The sequence below is a fragment of the Chaetura pelagica genome, unplaced genomic scaffold, assembly GCF_000747805.2.
Source record: "Chaetura pelagica isolate M959 unplaced genomic scaffold, ChaPel_1.0 scaffold66, whole genome shotgun sequence".
Taxonomy (NCBI): Eukaryota; Metazoa; Chordata; class Aves; order Apodiformes; family Apodidae; genus Chaetura; species Chaetura pelagica.
The window spans coordinates 6,421,982-6,443,836 of NW_009953811.1; the positions used below are offsets into that span (position 1 = coordinate 6,421,982).

The 21,855-nt window shown below is 42.6% G+C and overlaps 1 protein-coding gene across 1 annotated transcript in view; it reads left to right on the top strand.

The window, feature by feature from the left end:
* SFMBT2 (Scm-like with four mbt domains 2) overlaps positions 1-21,855 on the top strand; it is a gene marked incomplete at its 3' end in the record, with an annotated part of 74,596 nt that overhangs the window by 31,774 nt on the left and 20,967 nt on the right. The window contains 4 exon segments of the mRNA XM_010001300.1: positions 8,146-8,234; positions 11,513-11,759; positions 18,388-18,445; positions 18,447-18,474. Coding sequence (XP_009999602.1) covers positions 8,146-8,234; positions 11,513-11,759; positions 18,388-18,445; positions 18,447-18,474 — 422 coding nt within the window.

The following is a 21,855-nucleotide window of genomic DNA, read 5'->3' on the forward strand; positions in this document are numbered from 1 at the left end:
AAGGCTAAAAAATTAACATTAATATGAAGTCTATGCATTTTCAGATTTTTATTTATTAAAAATTAGGTATTATTAGGTAATTAACAGTTAAAAGAGCTAGGAGGTAATTGATAGCTTCAAGCAGCATCTTCTAACAGTGTATAAGAGCTACATATTCCCCTCCAGATAGCACATTTCCTTCTAACATCTGTTTATGAGCCTGTTATAAATTAATATAAATGGGACCACAGTGTATGTAGTTTCAGCATATGTATTCTTTGCTACACAGTTGCTTGTAACTTCTGGTTTTCATGACAATACCTTATATATAATATTTTACTTGAAGGCTTTCCACATTTAAGACAGGAGTACAGAAGGTGATACCTGAGCACTGAAGCAGATACCTCTTGGTATTTATCCCTGCATCATTAAGAAATCAGATCAATGGCTTTTGATGCACAGGTTTTTTTCTTCTTTTGCACTGTATTTCTGTTAGTTTGTGATATGATTCAAAAGCACAAAGCTCTACTGGTTTGAGAGCAGAAGATTGTTTGAAATTTTAAGTACAAAAGTGGTTTGGAGGAGTTTACAGCCCCATTCAGCTTTTTCCAGGGAGCCCAAAAAAGAATCCAAACTACAAGTCATTTTTCTAGAAAATGCCATTAAATCACTAACTAAGTTGTTTTTTTTTTAAATCATTTTTTAATTTATTTTATTTTGGAAATGCCTGATGGGGAATGTTATTCTAGGCTTTGCAAGGTGTGCAGCTGAGGATGTTCCTCCCCTGAAGGACTTGGGGAGGGTTTAAAAGCAATGTAGACACAGCCTGAGCCCTTTGCTGAGGGGGGTAGGACAGCACTCACACCCCCATCCTGTTTTCATGTCCCTTCTGGTTCACAAGGACATACATAGTTCAGCCTGCTGAATGAAAATGTTTGGATTCCACTGTTTTCTGTCAAAATGCTGTTTTATCAAAATGGAAATATTTTGTGAGAACATGTCAGTTTTGACAAATTGTTTTGATGGGTGAAGTCTAAACAAATTGTTTTAGTGTTCTATGTTATTTTGATATAAAGACATCTCATTTTGACTAGCATTTAGACCTTTATAACATATTTACAACATTAAATGTTAAGACTCCTATAACATAAATACTGCATCAAATGTGTGAGTACTTTAAAAGGAAAATATCAGTATTACAAGGTTTCTGTATTTGTTCAATATGCTATTTACCTTTTCAAAAACAGCATATCTGAAATATATATATATAAAACATCTGTTTATAAACTTCAGAACATCGTGACTTAATTGTTTACTTTGTTGGAGTTTTTTTTTTAATGAGATCCTGATGTTTTAGTTTATTTCATAATGGAGTGACAAGAATTTCCCAGGTCTTGTCCAGTTATAATTCCTTTTTGGGAACTGTTTTTGTTCCTTCCAATTCTAGGAAGGAGTTAACATTTGTAATAACAAGAGTAGTTGCCACAGTCAGATTGTTATCATTTCGCCCATTTATCCTGGAGATTTTAAGCCATTTCATAAAGCTATTTAAGATGCTGCTCTTTCTTCACATACGAGAAAATTGAAACACGTGTTGTTTAGAGCATGTTGGGGTCCAGTGGAGGTTCTCCAGTAGAGGTGTTGAAAGGTTGCTGGTGTTCCTGTGTTATTAAGAAAACCTATCCCAAACATGAAAAACATTTTTATATCTATATATATATATATATAATTTTTTTTTCAGGACAAAAATGAGCATAATTTAATGTTATTACTTGTCTTGGGCCCTCTTACTGATGGCAGCAGTTCAGGTCCTCCCAGTGGGTTAGTGTTAAGTTGTCCTCATGCCTGTAAGCTTGTACTTAATGAGCTCAAATACTAAGTAGTTAGATGAGTACAGGTATTCAAGCATGCACTGTGTTTTGTTTTGTATTATGATTTATGTGTTATATTGAAGTAATGGCACATTACCCGCTTGATGATTCCTGGTGGCTGAAAGAATGGTCTTGGCCCACCCAACCTCTGTACTTCTTGTGCCTTCCCTTATGGCTGGGAAGGGCAAGGATATCCAAAGGGTATGTAAATGTTTCTGAGGAGTAGCTTATTTAGGTGCTGTAACTCCACAGGGTATTTATGCTACTATTAATTTCCTCTACTGAATGTGACAGTTTAAATTCCTGAGTCTTGCTCTTGACAACCAAGGGAGAGGGTTGGGGTAAAAGGAAATGAAAAATCATTAAAAGGAGAAAAAAAAAAAAAGTGCATGTTCTTTCTATTATTTTATCAGTCTTTCAGATGTCAAGGTTTTCCCTGGGCTGTTCTTGCAAAAAAAAAAAAAGAAAAAGAAAGTGTTTTCCTACTAACCTGTGAATGTGGGAGAAGTGACTTTAAAAACAGCAACTACAAGGAGACCAGATAAAATCCCAGTTGTGGGTAATGTGATAATAGTGTCTGATATTCATTGAATGGAGTGCCTGTGACTCAGTGCTTTCATGGGACTGTAAATGTTCTTTTAATCTCTTATTTCTCTAGAGAGGCAGATAAATCTGAACCCATTGCAGGCTGAGACAAGGCACAGAGATTTACAGCATCTCAGGGGCAGCCAGTTGTGCTCCAGAAACAAAGCTGCTGTCCTGGCTCTCAGGCAGATGGTTGGTGGGATGTGATGATGGCACATCTGGACTTTTTTGACCACTGTTTTCATGGCTTTCATGGTCAGCATGTACAGCACAAGGGGAAAGGGCTTTTTTTGAGCAGCTGATGGTGAAAACGTGGTGCATGGTGAGCGGTGCTGATGATACTTGGGATATCAACCAGGGATGCTGCTGTGGTACCTGGTTTTGGAGCAGTCAGGTCCACCTGCAGCCTGGAGGAGTTTCTTTGGGAAAATGAGATGAATGAGTCAAAAGTGAGAAAATGGCAGGGAGTTGGAAGGGGAGAGAGGAATGGGAGGCAGAGGGGGTTGGGGGCAGGGTGAACAGAGTAGAGCAAGAAGTGGGAAGAATGATTATTATTTGAGGGGTATTGGGTGTGATTTGTTTTTTGATGGAGTTCAGCCCTGCACAAGGGGAGCTCAGTTTTATAACCTGGGCCATCACTTCTGTGAAAATAAATAGAGTCTTAATGTGGAAGGGTGCTTTTTCTTTCTAATTTAAGAATCTGCTGTAATATTTGCCAAACTAGGAGCTGCTCTCTGAAACGAATATTTTTCATTGAAGGAGGCAGGAGGGCTTTGCATTTTCCCACAGGAGACACCAAGGGAGTGTGTTACAAAGGCTGCAGTGGAGCAGGGATACATGGTTTTTGCTGTTACAGGTGTGGAAGTTTCACTGAGGTGTGTTGGGAGGAGGCAAAGTCTGTGCTCGGCCTCAACCAGCCCAGCCTGGTGCTGAGTCTGGGAGCTGGTGCACCCCTACAACTGTTTCTCAGGCGAGAGAAATGTGGGATCTTTCTCAGGTCTTTCTGTAGTGATGTCATCCAAATGGATTTCCTCCTGGTGTGTGGAGTCCTCTGTGAGTGCAAGCTGGAGTGGAACTATTGGCTCTGCTGTGGATAAACTTTGGCCCAGCAATGTGCAGATCTGGCCTTTTTTTGGTCTGCTTTGCTCTAAAGCAGGTGGTTCTGTAGCATTTTGATGTCAGGAAGATGCTTCAAAGCCTTTGGCCTCAGAGCTGCAGAGGTGTGAAAACAACCATGCACACCAGCTCAGAACATCTCACACTTCTGAGATGAACTGAACCCAATCCAAGGCAAAGAGACACATCTGCCTACACAAGCTGTGGCTCCAAACAGGGCTGTGATGTTGTCTGCTAGACTGGGAAAGAAGAGTAGTTACAAGAGCACTGGCATTTTGGGAGCATCACTTTATGTGATGCATGCCCTGTTGTACTGTGTCTAATTTAGTACAAGCTCTGACCAGTGCTCTTTCCATGGTGACACAGTGGCTAAAACCTGTGTCCATTTTGGATTATGGAATGTTTAATCATTCAGTTTAGCTCACACCATGGCCTTTGCCTCAGTGGGATCACTAAACTGAGTCTTCTGCTACCATATCTCTACTTCTCTTGAATCGTTTCCACTCACTGGTAGATCTGATGGCACTTGGCCCTCAGGGTCTCAGACCATTCCACAAACTTGTATTGGTCACTTTGCACAACAGACACCATGCAGGAGTGCCACAAAATGGGTCTGTTACTGCTAGCAGTAGTGGGACTCTTGGCTTGATGGCACTTGGCCCTCAGAGTCATTCCACAAACTTGTACTGGTCACTTTGCACAACAGACACCATGCAGGAGTGCCACAAAATGGGTCTGTTACTGCTAGCAGTAGTGGGACTCTTGGCCAGGCTGGGTCCTTGTAGAGCATCAAAGCCTCATGCTCTAGAGGACAAACATTTGCTATGAAGACAGATTGGAGAGTTGGGGTTGTTCATCCTGGAGAAATAAAGGCTTTGGGGAGACCTTAGAGCACCTTCCGTTATCTGAAGGAGCTACAGGAAAGCTGGGGAGGGAATGTTTACAAGGACATGAAGTGACAGCATGAGGGAGAGCAGTTTCAAACTGAAATAATCTAGTGGGAGGTGTCCCTGCCCATGCAGGGAGGTTGAAACTAGATGATCTTTGAGGTCCTTCCAACGCAAAACATTTTGTGATTCTATGAATCCATGTGATTGTTTCTGTTGTTTTGGTCAGGTGAGCCATCACAGCTTAGGATACAATTTCAAAAGTAGTCCCAATGTAACTAGAATATCTCAAATGCTTTCTGATCACTGGGCCTATGTGGAGCTCCTTTGTGGTGCAGGTGACCGTCCTTTCCAAGGTGCCATCTTCACAGATGAGCTGTGCCTGGTTGTTCTTGTTCAACATTTTTCTTGATCCTCAAAGGCTTTTGCAGATATCGTAATTATTCAGAGTCACTTCATTACTCATAAAAAATAATACTTGAATTGTAGTGAGTTGACCTGTAGTACTGAAGAGTTTGCTTGTTCTACACAGGCACAAAAAAAGGTGAAAATCCCTGTTCCTAGAACTTCAATCTATTCTCTCCTAGAGGTTTCTGAACTCCCTTTATCTACACCACAACAGGAGAATAAAATAAAGCAAAACACTAGACATTAGATCTGTTTGGAGAAGATGGCTCTGAAACCACTCAGAAACTGGGCATAGCTTGTTTTTTTTCAGCTGAGTCTGTTTAGTTGAAAACAAAGGTTACCTTGGCACTTTGGAAGCCTGTAATCCAGCTTTGAATGTGAAGAGGGGCAATGTCTTATTTGAGGTGTAAAAAAGCTGTGAGGTTCAATCTTTTAAAAAAGATAAGGGATTTTTTTTTGAGAAGCATAAGAAGGGGGACTGAGCAAGATCTGTGAATCAGGCACCATTAAGACAGCTCAAATTTGGCATCTGGAAAAGGAGGCTCCTGAAATCTGTTGACAACTCTGAAAATCCTTTTTTTTTTTTCCCCTCTCCTGCCAGCTTTCAAAGTTCGAACCGTGTTCTTTTTATCACATTTGTCATTCCTTAGTAATGAAACTCTGGCATTCAAAATTTGGCTGACAACTTTGTGGGTATGAGCCAAAATGAAGTTCAGCTTGCACCTTTCTCTGATGCTTCCTGTGCTGTTTGCAGCAAGAGGACGAAGCCTGAACTAGAGGGACTCCAGCCTTATTCATTATGACAATTACTGCCTTATCTCTGATGCCAAAATTAAGCTTGTTTTCTTTATCCTAATGTAGATGGACAGGAACTGATGAGGTGTATGCAACAGGAATGTTGAAAGAGATAGCACCATGTATAAACCATTTCCTTTCATCTTAAATAATTTAAAGGCCATAAATATTCTGGAAATCCTACAAAAGACTTAGAGCAGTTCCAGGCAAGCTTAGGTATTTTATAGAGGCTCAAGTCTAGCACTTTAAAGTTTGCTAATTTTAAATACATTTAAATGAGCTTTCAGTCATCAAGATCTATCAAACTGAATGTATAGTTCAAGTGACATAGGGAGAACTGGCTTTTGGGAAGGAGCACAACTCAGACATGAGGTGTGGAACAGTCTGCTGGGCATGACTTCTAGATTCATCTGTGGCCAACTGTGTGGATTGCATAAGGTATTTAGGGTATAAACTGAGAATAGGCCAGAGCCCAAGTGTGCCAAGCACCCATGCTGGAAGCAAGCCCAACCATGAGCATTTCTTCATTCGGTTTTTGGAGCAGATGGCTTGAGGATGCATTTTGAGAAGGCTCAGGTTTGGTCTTCTTGTCTGGCAGTAACAGTGGCAATATTTGTGCCCACAGTGCTGTTTGCACTGAAGTCTGGAGTCCTCCTGCACTAACCACTGAGGTTGCACATTCTCAAGTCCTGTAGGTCTGGTTCTGCATGGTCAAGGCATTGACACCTTGTAGTCATCTGTACACTGTACCTGCTACACCTGTAGCTGACACCCATCTCTGGGAAGGGCTGAGCAGTCACTGAGCTTTTAAAACATTGAGAAGGCACAATGTGGTTCAGACTGGGTCACTCTTGGTTGACTAATGTGGCATTTCCCTAGAGAGTGGAGCAAAGGACAATGCTTCCTTTCAGCAAAACATGAGGGCTGCTGTCATTTAATTATTTTGGACCTATTGTGTTTAATTACAGCCTTTCCTGGGCTCCCCTGTAGGGTAATGCGCTTTAAACCATGTATCCAATTGTTTGTTCAGATGAAATGTTCTAATTTTCAAATGCTTGTGATTTTTTTCCTTCTATAGGTGTTGCTATATTAGCAACCTGTCTGTATCACTGTTGATTATCTCACACATAGGTAAGATTTTTTTGGAGAGACAAATATCTTTGGAGGAGAAAAAAATGGTTCCCATTTACAGGGAGGTAGAACTGAAGTCTAGTTTTTGTGTTTCTGACTAAAAATGCACAATGCATTTGAAGAGGCATCTGAATTTCCAAAGCTGAGATTGGCTAAATTGTTTTTTGATGCTCAACTTTTACTGATTTCAGCAAGAATTGAAACAGAATTTGAGTCCCAGCAGCAACATTGACACGTTTCAATTCAGGTCTTACGAAACTGTGTGGATACAGATCCTGAAAGTAACTCATGCTTATGGTGTAGCTCAGAAATTACTCGGCCTTTTTTTTTTTAATAGATATTCTGACTATATTCTTCATTCTTTCTTGTTACAAGTGTATTGACTCAGTAGTTGACATGTGATGTTCTCAGGGTTGATTCTTGTGCTTAGTGGGGACCAGCACCTGGAGTTCCTGTTGTCCTTTTGAGGAACTGGAAGGTTGCACAGCCTTTTTTTCTCTTAGGTCATTAGTGAATACAGGAAGGGACTTTATAAATCATATCTGAGCCTATATAGTAAGCAGGAAACAAGTGGCTACACAAGCAGTGGTGAGTTTTGAAGGGGAGAGATGGAGATGATAAGCCATGCTGTTGTAGATCACTGTCAGTGGCTATAGTGGAGCAAGATTGAGCTTGGATATTAGGAAGAACTGCTTCATAGAAAGGGTTGTCAGGCAGTGGAACAGACTGCCCAAGGCAGTGGTGGAGTCACCATCCCTGGAAGTGTTTAAATGATGTGTGTTTATGGTGCTCAGGTACATGGTTTAGTGGTGGACTCTGCAGTGCTGGGTTAATGATTGGAATGGATAATCATAAAGGTCTTTTCCAATTGATTCTAAGATCTTCCCTCATTTTGGATGTAACTGTGTGCACATGTTGCCCAAGGAACTGGACAACAAACCATCTTTTCTCCTCATCTGGATCGTAATTGTATCTGAAACTGTAGAGCTGGTAAACCCTAAGGAGATGTCTATAAAATACATGTGGCAACTCAGAGTCACAGAGCGGTTGGGGTTGGAAGGGACCTCTGAAGATTATCTAGTCCAACCGCCCTGCTAGAGGAGGATCATCTACAGTAGATCACACAGGAACTCATCCAGATGGGGTTTGAATGTCTCCAGAGAAGGAAGAACCACAACCTCTCTGAACAACCTGTTCCAGTGCTCTGTTACTCTCACAGGAAAGAAGTTTCTCCTTATGTTTAGCTTGAACCTCCTGTGCTCCAGCTTGTGCCTGTTGTCCCTTGTCCGGTCATGGGACGGTGCTGAAAAGAGCCTGGAGCCCATTACCCTTTGCTGTGCTAAGCATTTCCTTTCTTCCTTCCCCCTCCCCAGCAATCAAAGAGAAGTACCTGGACTGGACAGAGTTCCTCATACACGATCTGACCGGCGCTCGGACCGCACCTGCCAATTTGCTGGAAGGCGTATGTATTAGATTGCAGTTCCTCTCCCCGTGGCGTGCGGTGCCTGCTCTTCCCCCCCGTGGGGCTGTGTGCTTGCAGCGTCTGTGTGCTGGCAGCAGGGCCTGGGCCAGCCTTGGGTCACGTTGCCATGACTTTGCTTCTCCCCCAGGGATGGACAGTTTGTTGTGCCTTGTGGCTGGTGGTGAGGAAGTGGGGTGCGGCAGAAGGGCTGGGCGGTGAAGGGGAGCGTGGAGAGAGTCTGTAGGAAGGAGGGTGTGGACTTTCAGTGCCCTGCTAGATCCACCAAACTGATGATCTGACCTTTCTGGTCAAAACAGAGGCTGGAGAGAGGGTTTAAGGGCGTTGATGGGGAGCTCTGTCAGATTTCTGTGTACAGGGAAATAGCTCCTCCAAGGACATCCCCTCCACCTAAACAGAGCAGTCAGTTTCAGCAGGGAGCTTGGGTGAGGTGGCCTCAGTTGTAGGTAGTCTCAAGAGAAGAAGGGGTGTTTTTTTCAGATGTACTCATATGGCCAAGAGCCCAGTCTGCGGAGCATATTCACAAGGTGACTTGCACCTGGGGAAGCCTCAGCTTGCCTTGAGATCTTGGCCAAAAATCCTGCAGATTCATCTTGAAACTGTGGGAGTGGGGCACCTTCTGCATTAGGACCTGCCCTGCATCTTGTGTGAATGCTTCTCATGAAATCCCCACATCATGTCCCCAGCATTGGACACTTTTAAGAATTAACTGGGTGGGATGCTGGGCCATCTTGTCTAGAACTTGCTCTTGCCAAGGAAGGTTGGACCAGATGATCCTTGAGGTTCCAACGTTGTGTTTTATGATTCTGTGATAAGGAGAATAGACAGACTGTCCTGCAGAAGAGAATTCCCTCTGCCCCTCTGTATTTAGGCTGAGGGAAGGCATGCAGGCTGTTTACCTCGGTGTAAGAGCTCATGTTGGTTTTTTGGAAGCCAGCATGCATCCAGGCACTGTTTTTTGATAGTTTTGACCCTGGTCACTCCCACCTGCCACAGCTGCCTCCTTTGCCACATGCCTGTGCAGTTCAAGCAGCCTGGCAGGGAAAATTCATAGTGTATCACCAGGGACTTTTCCCCACCCTGTCTCTTAGCCAGTCAGCCCTTGCACACCCAAAACAATGCCCATTCTCATGTCTGCTGCATCCCTCTTCCTGGACCACTCCCAGGTGGTGTACACAAAAAGCTGGAGATACCCACCACCCTTCCCTAGTCTATGTCGTTGTGCACCGCTCCGTTCCCTTTCCACGGCAGAGAAAAGTGTCAGTCCCAGGCAGAAATGCAGAGAGAGAAAACATTGCATTGGTTTGAAACAGTTTCTGACCCCTTTTTTTGGTATTTTATATAAGAAATGTGCTTAGTACTGTCTGTGTCATGCAATGTATGTAACCCCTTGTCGACACATTTGCTGTTGGTGAGTGCTGCAGATTGTTGTTGTGCTGTAAAATCAATATGTAGTGAGACTGGTTGGGGTTTTTTATTTTTGCATGCTGGCCATGCATACCAAGAGTTCTCACATTATGGTAAATGTTAATATTTCATGCAAGCCAATTATTAATCTTAGCCATTCTGTTCTCAGGGGGAAGTGACAACCCATTGACTTAAAATTTAGCACACAAATCAGAGAAGCAATATTCGTTTTTTTTTTTACAGCCAGGGATTTATTATAATAAGTGGAATCATTACACACACGTTTCATATTAATGTTTTGTTGCAGCGAAACAGTTTTGTGAGAGAAACAAGGAGCACATTAAAGTAGATTTCTATTAAATTATTAAATTCTGACACTGCATTTTGCCATCAAATAATATTTGTAGATATTATACAGGTGTTTGTAGCCTACACTACAGAGGAGTGGTTTGTAATGGCAAATATATTGTTCTAAGAAATATTTATTAATCATAGAGGTGTTTTAACCCTGTATATGTGACAAGGTTATATTTAATTTTTATTACATTTTTTACCAAATTCTCATTCTGTTGCCTGCATTTTTTACTTAAGAGAGGTATAGTCAAAATCAGTTGCATTTCAAAATTTTGAATATTTTCAAAATTCAGTATGAAAGAGAACTTTGAACAATAAGGCTTTTTCCTCTTCTTTTTTATTTTTTGGTCTGGGTTTTTTTCCTATCCATCCCTAGAAAGAAACATTCTTACTGGACTTATTCTGATTTATGGAATTAAGATTTTTTTAAAATAACTGTGAAAGGTTTCTGTTGTTTAATTTACTAGAAGTGGGACAAACAGGAATAAAAAGTCCTTTTTTAAATATATTTTGGCTGCTCCTTACATCTCTTCTAATGAGCAATGCTGGTAACTTGAGGTGTTTTTTAGTGCTGCCCTTAAAATCCTGGAACTGAGAAATTGCGTAAGAATTGGAATTTGCATTTAAAAAGAAAGAAAGAAATAGAAAAGAAGAAATTATAACTGTTGCACTAGTGGAGAAAAGCTTGACAACACAGAGATGCTCACTATCACAAAACAAAAACACTGAACCCCAAAGGTATCATTCTGCAAAGCAGCTCATGGTTTTTTAATGCCTGTTGTTGGCAGCTTTGCAGGTGTAAAGTTGAGCACGTGTGTCAATGGTTGCAAAGTTGAGATCACACAAAATACTGTGTGTAAGCAAATAACCTCATTCACTGGAGTTTCTTGGGCATGGTGGCTTGATCCAGCAAATCCTGTGTGCCTGGAGCTTTGATCCCAAGGCCACTTAAGGTGATGTGAACCTGCTGTTGGCTTTGGGGTATCCACCACAGCCTCTTGTAACCATGCCAGTGGGGAGTAATTTGCTTTACATGCCAGTAGGAATGAGGTGAATCCTTTGGTGGAAAACATCAGTGCACAGAGAGCAATTTCAAGTTGATGCCCTTTTAGTTATGTGCCAGCATCCAGTCCTGTGATTGGTTCTTATCAGCTGCAGTCAATGAGAATTTGGTTTGAAATCCTTCAATATAACTGGGCTTTGAGTTGTTCAGGAGCATCCTAAGTGGATGTGCCTTACGAGCTGTTCCACCTTTCATTACTCTTATATTTTTGTTATTGTTGCTGATGTCGGTTGAGAAATTGAGAAAACTGTTGTTTTCTGTTTTACTTCTGAATTTGCACTTGGAAGACATTGGGTAAAATAGAAGAAGAACAGACTGTTTGCTGATCGCTTGGATGGTGGTGTGAAAAACAAAAATAATCTTCTGCTGTCATCTGTTTCCTTGAGAAGTCTTCAAATAAAGTTTAAAATAAGGAGTTTTGCTTCTATTCAAACAGCCTCTGCGAGGAAAAAACCCTGTAGACCTCATTACAGTTGATTCCTTAATAGAGCTGCAGGATTCCCAGAACCCCTTTCAGTACTGGATAGTTAGTGTGGTTGAAAATGTTGGAGGAAGATTACGCCTTCGCTATGTGGGATTGGAGGAGACTGAATCCTATGACCAGTGGTTGTTTTACTTGGATTGCAGACTTCGACCAGTCGGTTGGTGTCAAGAGAATAAATACAGAATGGACCCACCTGCAGGTAAGGAGCCTCCTAAAACTCCTGTCTCTGTAGCATTTACTGATGCTTTCAGTTACTTGTGCAACCTGTTTCTTCTTCTCCAGTATTTGCATTGCTTTGACAGTAGTTTCTAGGTGGAATGCAGATGGCATGTGATAGCCATCTAATTTAGGTTCAAAATGGTTCAGGTAAACTGTATTAAATTCATTTAATGAATTCAGTTTAGTTTAGGTCACTCCTGGAAGGAACCAGTGCCCAATAAAAGCAGCTTTGTGTATTGGTCCACCAGAAGGTGGAGCTGAGGAGAATGGTCCAAGGATGTGCCTGGTTGCTCAGCCCTTTTTGGTGGTGTTTTAGTGGCCTTGATTTCTGGCCATACTGTAGACATCCTGTTGGAGGCCTCACAGGTAGCCAGTCTTCTGTTGTCCAAATCAAGTCCTAAGTGACATCTCTTAAGATACAGTAGGCTCCATTTGCTTTCCCTTCCACTAAACACCTCTTGCCCGTTTGTCTTTCCATGGCCACACACATTTCTCCTGGGTAACAGCAGACCTCCATGAAGTTTCTCTGGGGGGCTAAAGAAAGTGTTTTGGGACCCTCATGGTCCTTTTAACACAGGTCTAACTTGAGGTCTCTAATGCTTTTTGGAAGCATGTGTTTTTTCTTCACTGATAGGTAGGAATCAATGTTCCCCATTACTTCTAAATCAGATGTGAATGCTAGAGAGCATGAATATACCTCACTCTGTTATTTGACAGAGTGTTTGTGTTACACAGAAACACTTTTTCATTGACTGTCTTTGAACTCTCTCAGCCTGTAAAGGTTTGGTGAATCAATACAGAGATGGCCCAGATGAGTTGTTCTTCCTCCTTTTTAAATTCTATTTCTCTTTCTACTCTTTCTTCCTTCTATCCAGTTGTGCTTCCTTCTCTATGGTTCCCACCCCTCTCTGCCTTTTTTTTTTTTTTTCATTTTTTCAGTTTCTTGTCTCTAAACTTGTTATTGGAATCTTTGTTTGCTGAAGTAATTTACGGTTCTTCTCGCGTCTTCTTGATTTAACTGCTTTTAAAATTTCTTTCTCTTGTTCTCATCTGTCTTCTGATGTCTTTTTCCTCTCCTTGGCATTTCTCTGGTCATTCACTTTTTGATGAACATTGTTATTCATTAATTCAGTGTCCCAGATCTTCTTCCTGACTTTCATTGACATAAGGGGGCATTACTTCCGACCTCCTAAAGGAGGTCCACTTCCCACTTTCTCACAAGTTCTCTCCTGAATACTGCCCCAAAGGACCTTTGATCCCACCTCTGCACTACCCAGTTGTCAGACTCTGCACTCCAGTAGCCAGTCCAAAATGAGAATCTGGTTAATTTCTGAAGGCAGAATGTTTGTTGTTTGACTTCTAACATAGTGGACTGTAGTGGTCATTTGATGTCCACCTGACATCAAGATGTTCTTAAAGCACAGTGGATGGATAAAGCTTATGAAACAGTTGTGGTATCACATTAAGCCAGAGGAAGAGGAGGGAAAAAGCCAAGTGACTCATTTTAGGAGATCTTTTTTGGATTAGAGTCTGCAAAAGAAATTCTGGAGCAAGCGGGCAGGTGAGCAGTAGTGAGTTGCCAGGGTAAGATGCTGGCAGCAGAGAACTGTAAAGAAACTCAGGGATGAAGCCAGTACACCACAAATTGTCAGAGGGTGCTGTTCCTTGAGTACCCCAGGCCACGAGAGAGTGCCCAATACACAACCCTACCTTCTTACCTCCTTCCTTGTGACTCCTATAGAAAACAGAATTTGGACTTGTATGGCATCTTGCAGTGCATTAAGAGGAGTGTCTCCAGCAGATCGAGGGAGGTTCTCATCCCCCTCTACTCTGCCCTGGTGAGACCTCACTTGGAGTATTGTGTCCAGTTCTGGGCTCCCCAGTTCAAGAAGGACAGGGATCTACTTAAGAAAGTCCAACGGAGTATATGAGGATAATGAAGGGACTGGAAGACCTGCCTTCTAAGGAAAGGCTGAGAGACCTGGGGCATTTCAGTCTAGAGAGGAGAAGATTGAGGGGGGATATAATTAATGTCTATAAATACATGAGGGCTGGACATCAAGAAGGCAGGGACAACCTATTTTCACTTGTGCCTTGTGATAGGACAAGGGGCAATGGACTCAAACTCGAGCACAGGAAGTTCCACCTCAACATGAAGAACTTTGCTGTGAGGATTACAGAGCCCTGGAACAGGCTGTCCAGAGAGATTGTGGACTCTCCTTCTCTGGAGACTTTTGAGACCTGTCTGGATACCTTACTGAGTAACCTGCCCTAGTTTTGGTCCTGCTCTGGCAGGGGGGGTGGACTCGATGTTCTTCAGAGGTCCCTTCCAACCCCTGATGTTCTGTGATTCCATATGCAAGACCAAGTATGGACCTGCTTACTAGAGTCTGTGGGCACTGTGTTGGTTTTTACACATCAGGGATTAGATTCACCTGCTGTAGTGTAGGCATCAAAAAGACAGTTCAGCATGAGGTGTTGCTTTCTCTGTATGATTGGTGGAGAATTATGATCAGTGGATCAGTAGGACCAGTTTTCTTGAATACCTTTATCAATAATCTGGATGAAGGGATTGAGTTCACCCTCAGGAAGACCATGCCAAGTTGGGAGGGAATGTTGTGCTGCCTGAAGGTAGGAAAGGTCTACAAAGGGGCCTGTACAGGCTGGATTGATGGGCCAAGGTCAGTTGTATGAGGTTCACCAAGGCTTAGTGCTGGGTCCTGCACTCAGGTCACAACAACCCAATGCACCACTACAGGCCTGGGGAAAAGTGGCTGGAAAGCTACCTAGTGGGAAAAGAACCTGGAGGTGTTGGTCTACATGTGGCTGAACACGAGGCTGCCCAGGGAAGTGGTGGAGTCACCATCCCTGGAGGTAATTAAAAGCTGTGTAGATACTGTGCTGAGGGGCATGGTTTAGTGGTGGGCTTGACAGTGCTGGGTTAATGGTTGGACTTGATCTTTAAGGTCTTTTCTAACCTAAACAGTTCTATGAGAAAAGTGGATGCCTAAGTCATGTCTAACAAAAATCAGATGAAACACCTTCATAAGCCTAATTTTTCCACTCCGAGGATAGGAAGCAGTGAACAAAGACCTGTTTGTCTAACTTTTGAAATCGGAAGCTGGTTGAGATGAGTCCTTGATTGATAATGGGAACAACCATAGACTGTATATCAGAGCTGTTAGGAATCTTCTCCAAAGAAGTGCTGAGGACATGCAGCTCCTCCCAAATCCAGCTGTGTGTTCAGTTGTCGTTGAATGAGGATGTTCAGTGCTCCGTCAGTTCTGCAGGTTGTGACAGTGTTTTCCCTACCCTTGACTTGGATGCTGCATCTTCAGCTTTATTTCCATTTGCTTGACACAGAGCCACTGATGGTCTTGCCTCGACTGCTTATGCAGGAAGAGAGTGTTTCATTTCATGTTACTTAAAGACAAATGTGCAGTCACTGTAATTTTTAATGACTCATTTCTTGTTAACCTAAATACAAACTGACACGGTACACTTTGTTCAATTACCTGCAGCCCTATCACTTAAACAAAATGCTTTATGCTCTTTGAACTGTGTGATTTAGTGTCCATATCCTTGCCAGCATAAGCTGCCATTAATTAAGTGCACGTATGATATTGCTTGCTGGTTTTTGAAACCACTGGAGTTGTCTTTATCTCTCCAAGTTTGTTGACACTATCCAAAGAAGTTACTGCTTGTTTTCTGTGGTTTTGGGCAAATTGGCTCAAAATGCCATTTTCTCCCCCTTTCCTGTGCATCACTGCCATCATGGTAGAAACCAAGGGTCTGTTTTCACCTTGTGGGGGAGCATCCAACAAGGTTTTCCAAAACTCAAACTTTTTCACAGAATTGTCAAAATTGGAAGTGACCTCTAGAGATCATCTAGTCTAACTCCCCCACTTAAGCAGGATTGCCTAGAGCACATGACTCAGGACTGAATCCAGATGGGTCTTGAATATCTCTAGAGGAGGGAGCTCCACAACCTCCCTGGGCAGCCTATGCCAGTGCTTTTGTCACTCATAGTAGTTTTTTTTCTCATATTTAAGTGGAACTTCCTGTGCTCCAGCTTGTGCCTGTTGTCCCTCATCCTGTCACTGGGAACTACTGAAAAGAGTCTGGCTCCATCCTCCCAGCTCTCTCACCCTTTCCTCATAAGGGAGATGCTCCAATCCCCCAGTCATCTTTGTTGCCCTCCTGTAGTCTCTGTCTAGCAGATTCCTCTCTCTTGAACTGGGGAGCCCAGAACTAGACACAGTTCTCCAGCTGTGGCCTCACCAAAGCAGAGTAGAGGGGCAGAATGACCTCTCCTGACCTACTGGCAGTGCTCTTCCTTATGCAACCCAGGATTCCATTGGCCCTCTTGGCCACAAGGGTACATTGCTGGCTCATGGATTATTTGCTATCTACCAGGACTCCCAGATCCTTCTCCTCAGAACTGCTTCTCAGCAGGTCCACCCCTAACCTCTATTGGTGCCTGGTGTTCTCCGGGAGCAGGATCCTACACTTGCCCTTGTTGAACATCATGAGGTTCTTCTCTGCCCAGCTCTGCAGTCTGTCCAGGTCACACTGGATGTCAGCACAGCCCTCTGGAGTGTCAGCCACCCTTCCCAGTTTTAAATCATCAGTGAACTTGCTGAGGTCACACTGTTGATGAAGATGTTGAACAAGACCCCTGGGGGACACTGCTGTCTACAGGCCTCCAACTTGACCCAGCTCCATTAATTACAACCCTCTGAGCCGTGTCACACAGCTGGCTCTCAATCCATCCCACTGCCCACACATCTAGCCCACACTTCCTGTGTTTCCTAATGAGGATGTTATGGGAGACAGTGTCAAAAGCCTCACTGAAGTCAAGGTGTCAAGATGACATCTGCTGCTCTCCCCTCATCCAGCCAACCAGTTATGTTGTCATATAAGGCTAGCAGATTGGTCAAACATGATTTCCCTTTGAATCCATGCTGATGTCTCCCAATGACAGTTTTTGCTTTCACCTGTTTTGTGATCATGTCCAGAATGATTTTTTCCAACATCTAATTGAAACAACAGGGTGTCTGCATCTTAGGGTAAAATTACGTTGTAGCTTCCAGTTTGGCATCATTTGAGCCAAAAAAATGAGAAACAGGGTGGGTCATTTCCCTCCCTGCACTTCAAATCAGTCAGATCTCCTGCAAGTGACAGAGCAACAGGACTATAATTAATGAAGAATTAGGTAAAGAGTGGGCTTCCTAACACTTGTGACTGCTGTATGTGCTGTAAAAGAAGACTTGAAATGTATTTTCCTATTAATAACCATAGAGTCGAGGAATTAAAAATGCAGCCCTGAGAGGTTAACATTTCCCTTTAAGTGTGTTTAAATTCATATGCTTATTCTTGATGTCTGTTCTGAAGTAGTGAGGTTTGATATAGTGGAAGTATAAATACATCCACTTCCAGTGAGTGATTCTGCAAATCCTATTTTGATAAGGTCTTAAATCTGTTGAGATCTGAGCATAAAATTCTCTTGTAGCATCAGTGCTAGGTGAAAACATTGCTTGCCAATTACTTCTTTTATACATATTTTTATTTCCTCCTTCAGAACTGTAAGATAGAACAGTAAATCTTTGCTAGCTAGTAAATATATATGGTTATGAGATGTACAGAATTTAAATGCAAATTGGGCCAAATTGAACTGTGATGCAAGTGTGTGAAGCCAAACTGACAAAAGCAAAGCTTCACACTATTCAGTCTGTATCAAAGTTCAAGTTTATTATTAAGTAAACGTTCATTTCCATTTTAATAATTGTTGCAATCTATCTACCTATCTTGTATCTTTAAGACCTTGATATGAATGTTCTGCAATAACTTGTTATGTGCAGGATAACAATATGTTTTCTAGGGCAGAAGTAAATCCAATATAATGTTCTTCATCATAATATTGTTTCCTACATTGTTTCCTTTGATGATTCATGGGCATTTCACTCCCCTGAACCATACAGGGCTTGTTAATATAATGATTTAATAATATTAAACCTATTTAAAGAAACTCACTGAAAGCAATGTGGATCTGTACAAAGATGTTGCCTAAATGTGTGATGATGAAAATTTATAAATGTAGGTCTTTGAATTGGTGTGATAGCGTGGTTTGAGTATGGTAATAACAAATGAGTCTGGGTAGAGACTGAGCTTAAATGTTCCTCCCCACACTTACCCACACCCAATGCAAAAAACCCACATCTTGTTCAAATATAACTAATATTGGCTGAAGACCTGAGGGTCCTCAAGCTGGAAAACATCAGGTACTTTGAGAATTGAAAATCAAAGGAGGGTTTATGTTCTTTTCCAGTACCAAGATAGTACAGTTCTCGTTTCTTCAGCACAAAATGAAGGACGTGTATTTTTCTGGTTTTTACTCCAGGATATAAAACATAATCTTCCTCAAATGTGCCTGTGCTGGTTGCTTTTGTGTTGAATTTGTCCTTGCTGTACAGCTTGGAAAATATACTCTGTTCATTTCACTTGTACTATCCATTTTTATGACACAGGAACTTAAGTCTTTCAAAAGTGTTTGATCTCCAAACAGTCACCTCTTGGTTTTGTTGTTTGTTTTGTTGTCATCACTTTAGATATCTATTCTCTGAAGACTATATCTGAATGGAAATGCGCTCTGGAAAAATCCCTTAATTAAAAAACTTCCGATGGAAGTGTTCAAGGTAAAAAATACACGTTTTTCCTTCACTTACAGAGCCTGTGAAGAACAAATATCCTGTGGTGTTTAGCAGCTTACGTTTAACTTCTGCAGGAAAAGCCATTGCTCTAATACATCACCAAGAAAGGTCACAAGTGAGATGTTTGTATAAAATGCAGTTTTGTGTGTGGACTTTTATTCTGAGAACAGGTTGCTTGCAGCCAGTGTTTTCTGGAGGCTGAGGGTGATCAACACTGATTTCTCCAACATTATTTTCAATGTGTCTTATTCTGTAATAAGCCATCGTATCCAACTGTGAGTTTTCAAGAAAAAGATGAAAGTTGACATAAGTTGGATAGATTTCCATGAGCCTTGCTCCTTCAGGGACCTGTAGTGGAAGTGGAAGATAATTTTACTCCCACATCTTTTTTTTTTTTCTTCTTTGGTTTTTAATAGTTAGAGATGTGCTTCAGCCCTGAGGCACCAACTTTAATTTCCCGTCCAGATCTGCACTGCTATTAATCATGATGGCTGAAGATTTCTAGTTGTGCCTGACTGGTTTCTAACAGTCCTGTCCTCTCTCTGGTGCCATGGGCAGTGTGGTGGTCTCTGCCAGAGGAGGCTTGGGCTGCTGTGTTGGTGCACAACAGTGTCTTGCTGTCTCCAGTGTCACCTCCTGCTTAGGGATCTGGTGGGCCACATGTGTCCTCCTCACTACCCCTTCTGGCTCCTCCAGCTTGGGGATCCTTCAGGTTCCTACCTTAAGTAACGTTTCACCAGAACACCCCAAAACACCCATGTAATTGGTACAGTTCACATGTAAATATGACAATTAGGGACATGGTTTAATGGTGGAGCTGACAGCTTTAAGTTTATGGTTGGACTCAATGATCTTAAAGGTCTTTTCTGATCTAAATGATTTGGTGATTCTGTAGTTGGAAGAAGGAACCTATCATGTCCCATCCTGGCTGGCATGCCACAAAACCCCAGTGTCACCTTCACCCTTGCTGCAGGGACATGCTGGCAGCTTCCTGTGAGGAATCCAGGTTCCTTGACCAGCTGAGATGCACTTGAAGTAGCAACATTAATTTGGGAATTCTTTGCTAATGGCACAGGCAGTGGCTCATTTGCTTGCAATCTGAAAGCTCTGCTGGGCTGGGAGGAGTGGGAAGACACCTGGATTTGTGCAAGGCTTTTGACACTGTCCCACGTGACATCCTGGTCTCCAAACTGACCAGGCATGGATTTGACAGATGGACCACTTGGTGGATAAGAGATTGGCTGGATGGCTGCACCCAGAGAGGTGTGGTCAGTGGCTCAATGTCCAAATGGAGGCAGGTGATGAGAGGTGTCCCTCAGGGGTCAGTACTGGGACCAGTGCTGTTTAACATCTTTTTTGGAGACATGGAAAGTGAGATTCAGTGTGTCCTCAGCAAGTTTGCTGATGATCCCAAGCTGTGTGGTGTGGTTGACACCCAAGAGGGAAGGGGTGCCATCCAGAGGAACCTTGACAGGCTGGAGAGGTGGGCCAGTGCCAACCTCATGAAGTTCAACAAGGCCAAGTGCAGGGTCCTGCACCTGGGTTGGCACAACGCCAGGCACAAATACAGACTGGGGGAAGAATGGCTGGAGAGCAGTCCTGAGGAGAAGGACTTGGGGGTGATAGTTGATGAGAAGCTGGACATGAGCTGCCAGTGTGAGCTGGAGCCTAGAGAGCAACTGCATCCTGGGCTGCATCAAAAGAAGTGTGGCCAGCAGGGCCAGGGAGGTGATTCTGCCCCTCTACTCTGCTCTGGTCAGACCCCACCTGGAGTGCTGTGTACAGTTCTGGTGCCCTCAGCACAAGAAAGATACAGACCTATTGGAGAGGGTCCAGAGAAGGGCCACCAAGATGATCAAAGGGCTGGAGCAGCCCTGCTATGAAGACAGGCTGAGAGAGTTGGGGCTGTTCAGCCTGAAAGAGAAGGCTCTGGGGAGACCTTAGAACACCTTCCAGTACTTGAAAGAGGCTCCAGGAAAGCTGGGGAGGGGCTTTTCATCAGAGAAGAGAGTGATAGGACAAGGGGTGATGGTTTTAAATTGAGAGAGGGGAGATTTAGGTTAGATATTAGGAAGAAATTCTTCACTCTAAAGAGTGGTGAGGAACTGGAATGGGTTGCCTAGGGAGGTTGTTGATGCCCCATCCATGGAGGTTTTTAAGGGCAGGTTGGATGAGGTTTAAGGTCCCTTCCAACCTTAATGATTCTATGATTCTGTGATTCTGTGATGTGTGTGTTGGTGTTTGGTATGAGGTTCAAGAAGCCCCACGTTGTGGTGGGAGTTCTGACTCTCTGCCGTTCCTTTCACGCGATGCTTCAATCTGCCAACTCACTCTATTAAAATTTGCATTTGCAGCTTCAGGATCAAAAAATGGATTGTGTGGGGCAGAGATTAATCACAGCAGGGAATGCCTGATGTGTAAATTTTATTCCTGTCTGTAGGAAGGAGTGAAGAATGTTTCTGATGAGCATCATAAAACATCCTTTTTTTAAAAAACAAAAAATGTTTATAACTAACAGCTGTTTTGCTGCCTCTTCTCAGCATGCCAGACTTAAACCCACTTACTTTAATTATTGCATCAGGGTCATAAATTTAAATTCAGCAAATCCCAGTCACTGTGGCATGTGGTTGGAGCTTGCTAAGATGTTCCTCTTAGAAAACAAATGTGAGTTCCAGTGCAAAACATTGGAATGCTTGAATGGCCCAAAAGGAGAGTTACTGCAGGGACAAACATATCAAAAAGGGAGGATTAGGTGAATAGGGCTTTTTTTATTTGTAATGTGAAAGCTGAGCACAAGGTGAGCTGAATTCAGTGTCTGGTATAATCTAAGCCCCTGGTGCTAGGAAGGCAGGAGGCTGAATGAATTATTTCTGTGTGGGCATCACTTTATTCTGCTCATTTAGGGTGAATCAACCCCATCTTATGCCTCTTAATTAAGGAGAAAAATAGGAGAGCTTGTCCATGCCTATAACCCTGTCCTCCTCTAGTAATGACTTAAACGTGAGTTAAGGAAAGGCTTTGGGAGACTATCTGAGAATACACTTGTCTGATCTTATGGGATAAGCCAGTATTTATGTGTGGGAGCTTCAAGAAGAATCCCAGTTCCCAACAAAAAGTGTTTAATCCAAGATTTCTTTTTAGTATTAAAAAAAAAAAAAAGTTTCAAAAGCATTTTGTGAACCTGGCATGGAATTAGTGTCCCTACATGGTGCCTGGGGTCCTTCCTACTGCAGCTGTCCTATGTTAGATGTGATATAAAACATGGGGTGTGACAAGTGGCAACTGTTGAAGATCTTCTGGGAAGCTGGAGATGTTTCCTATGGTAGACATGGTAAACTGCATACTGAGATATTTTATTCCACGTTT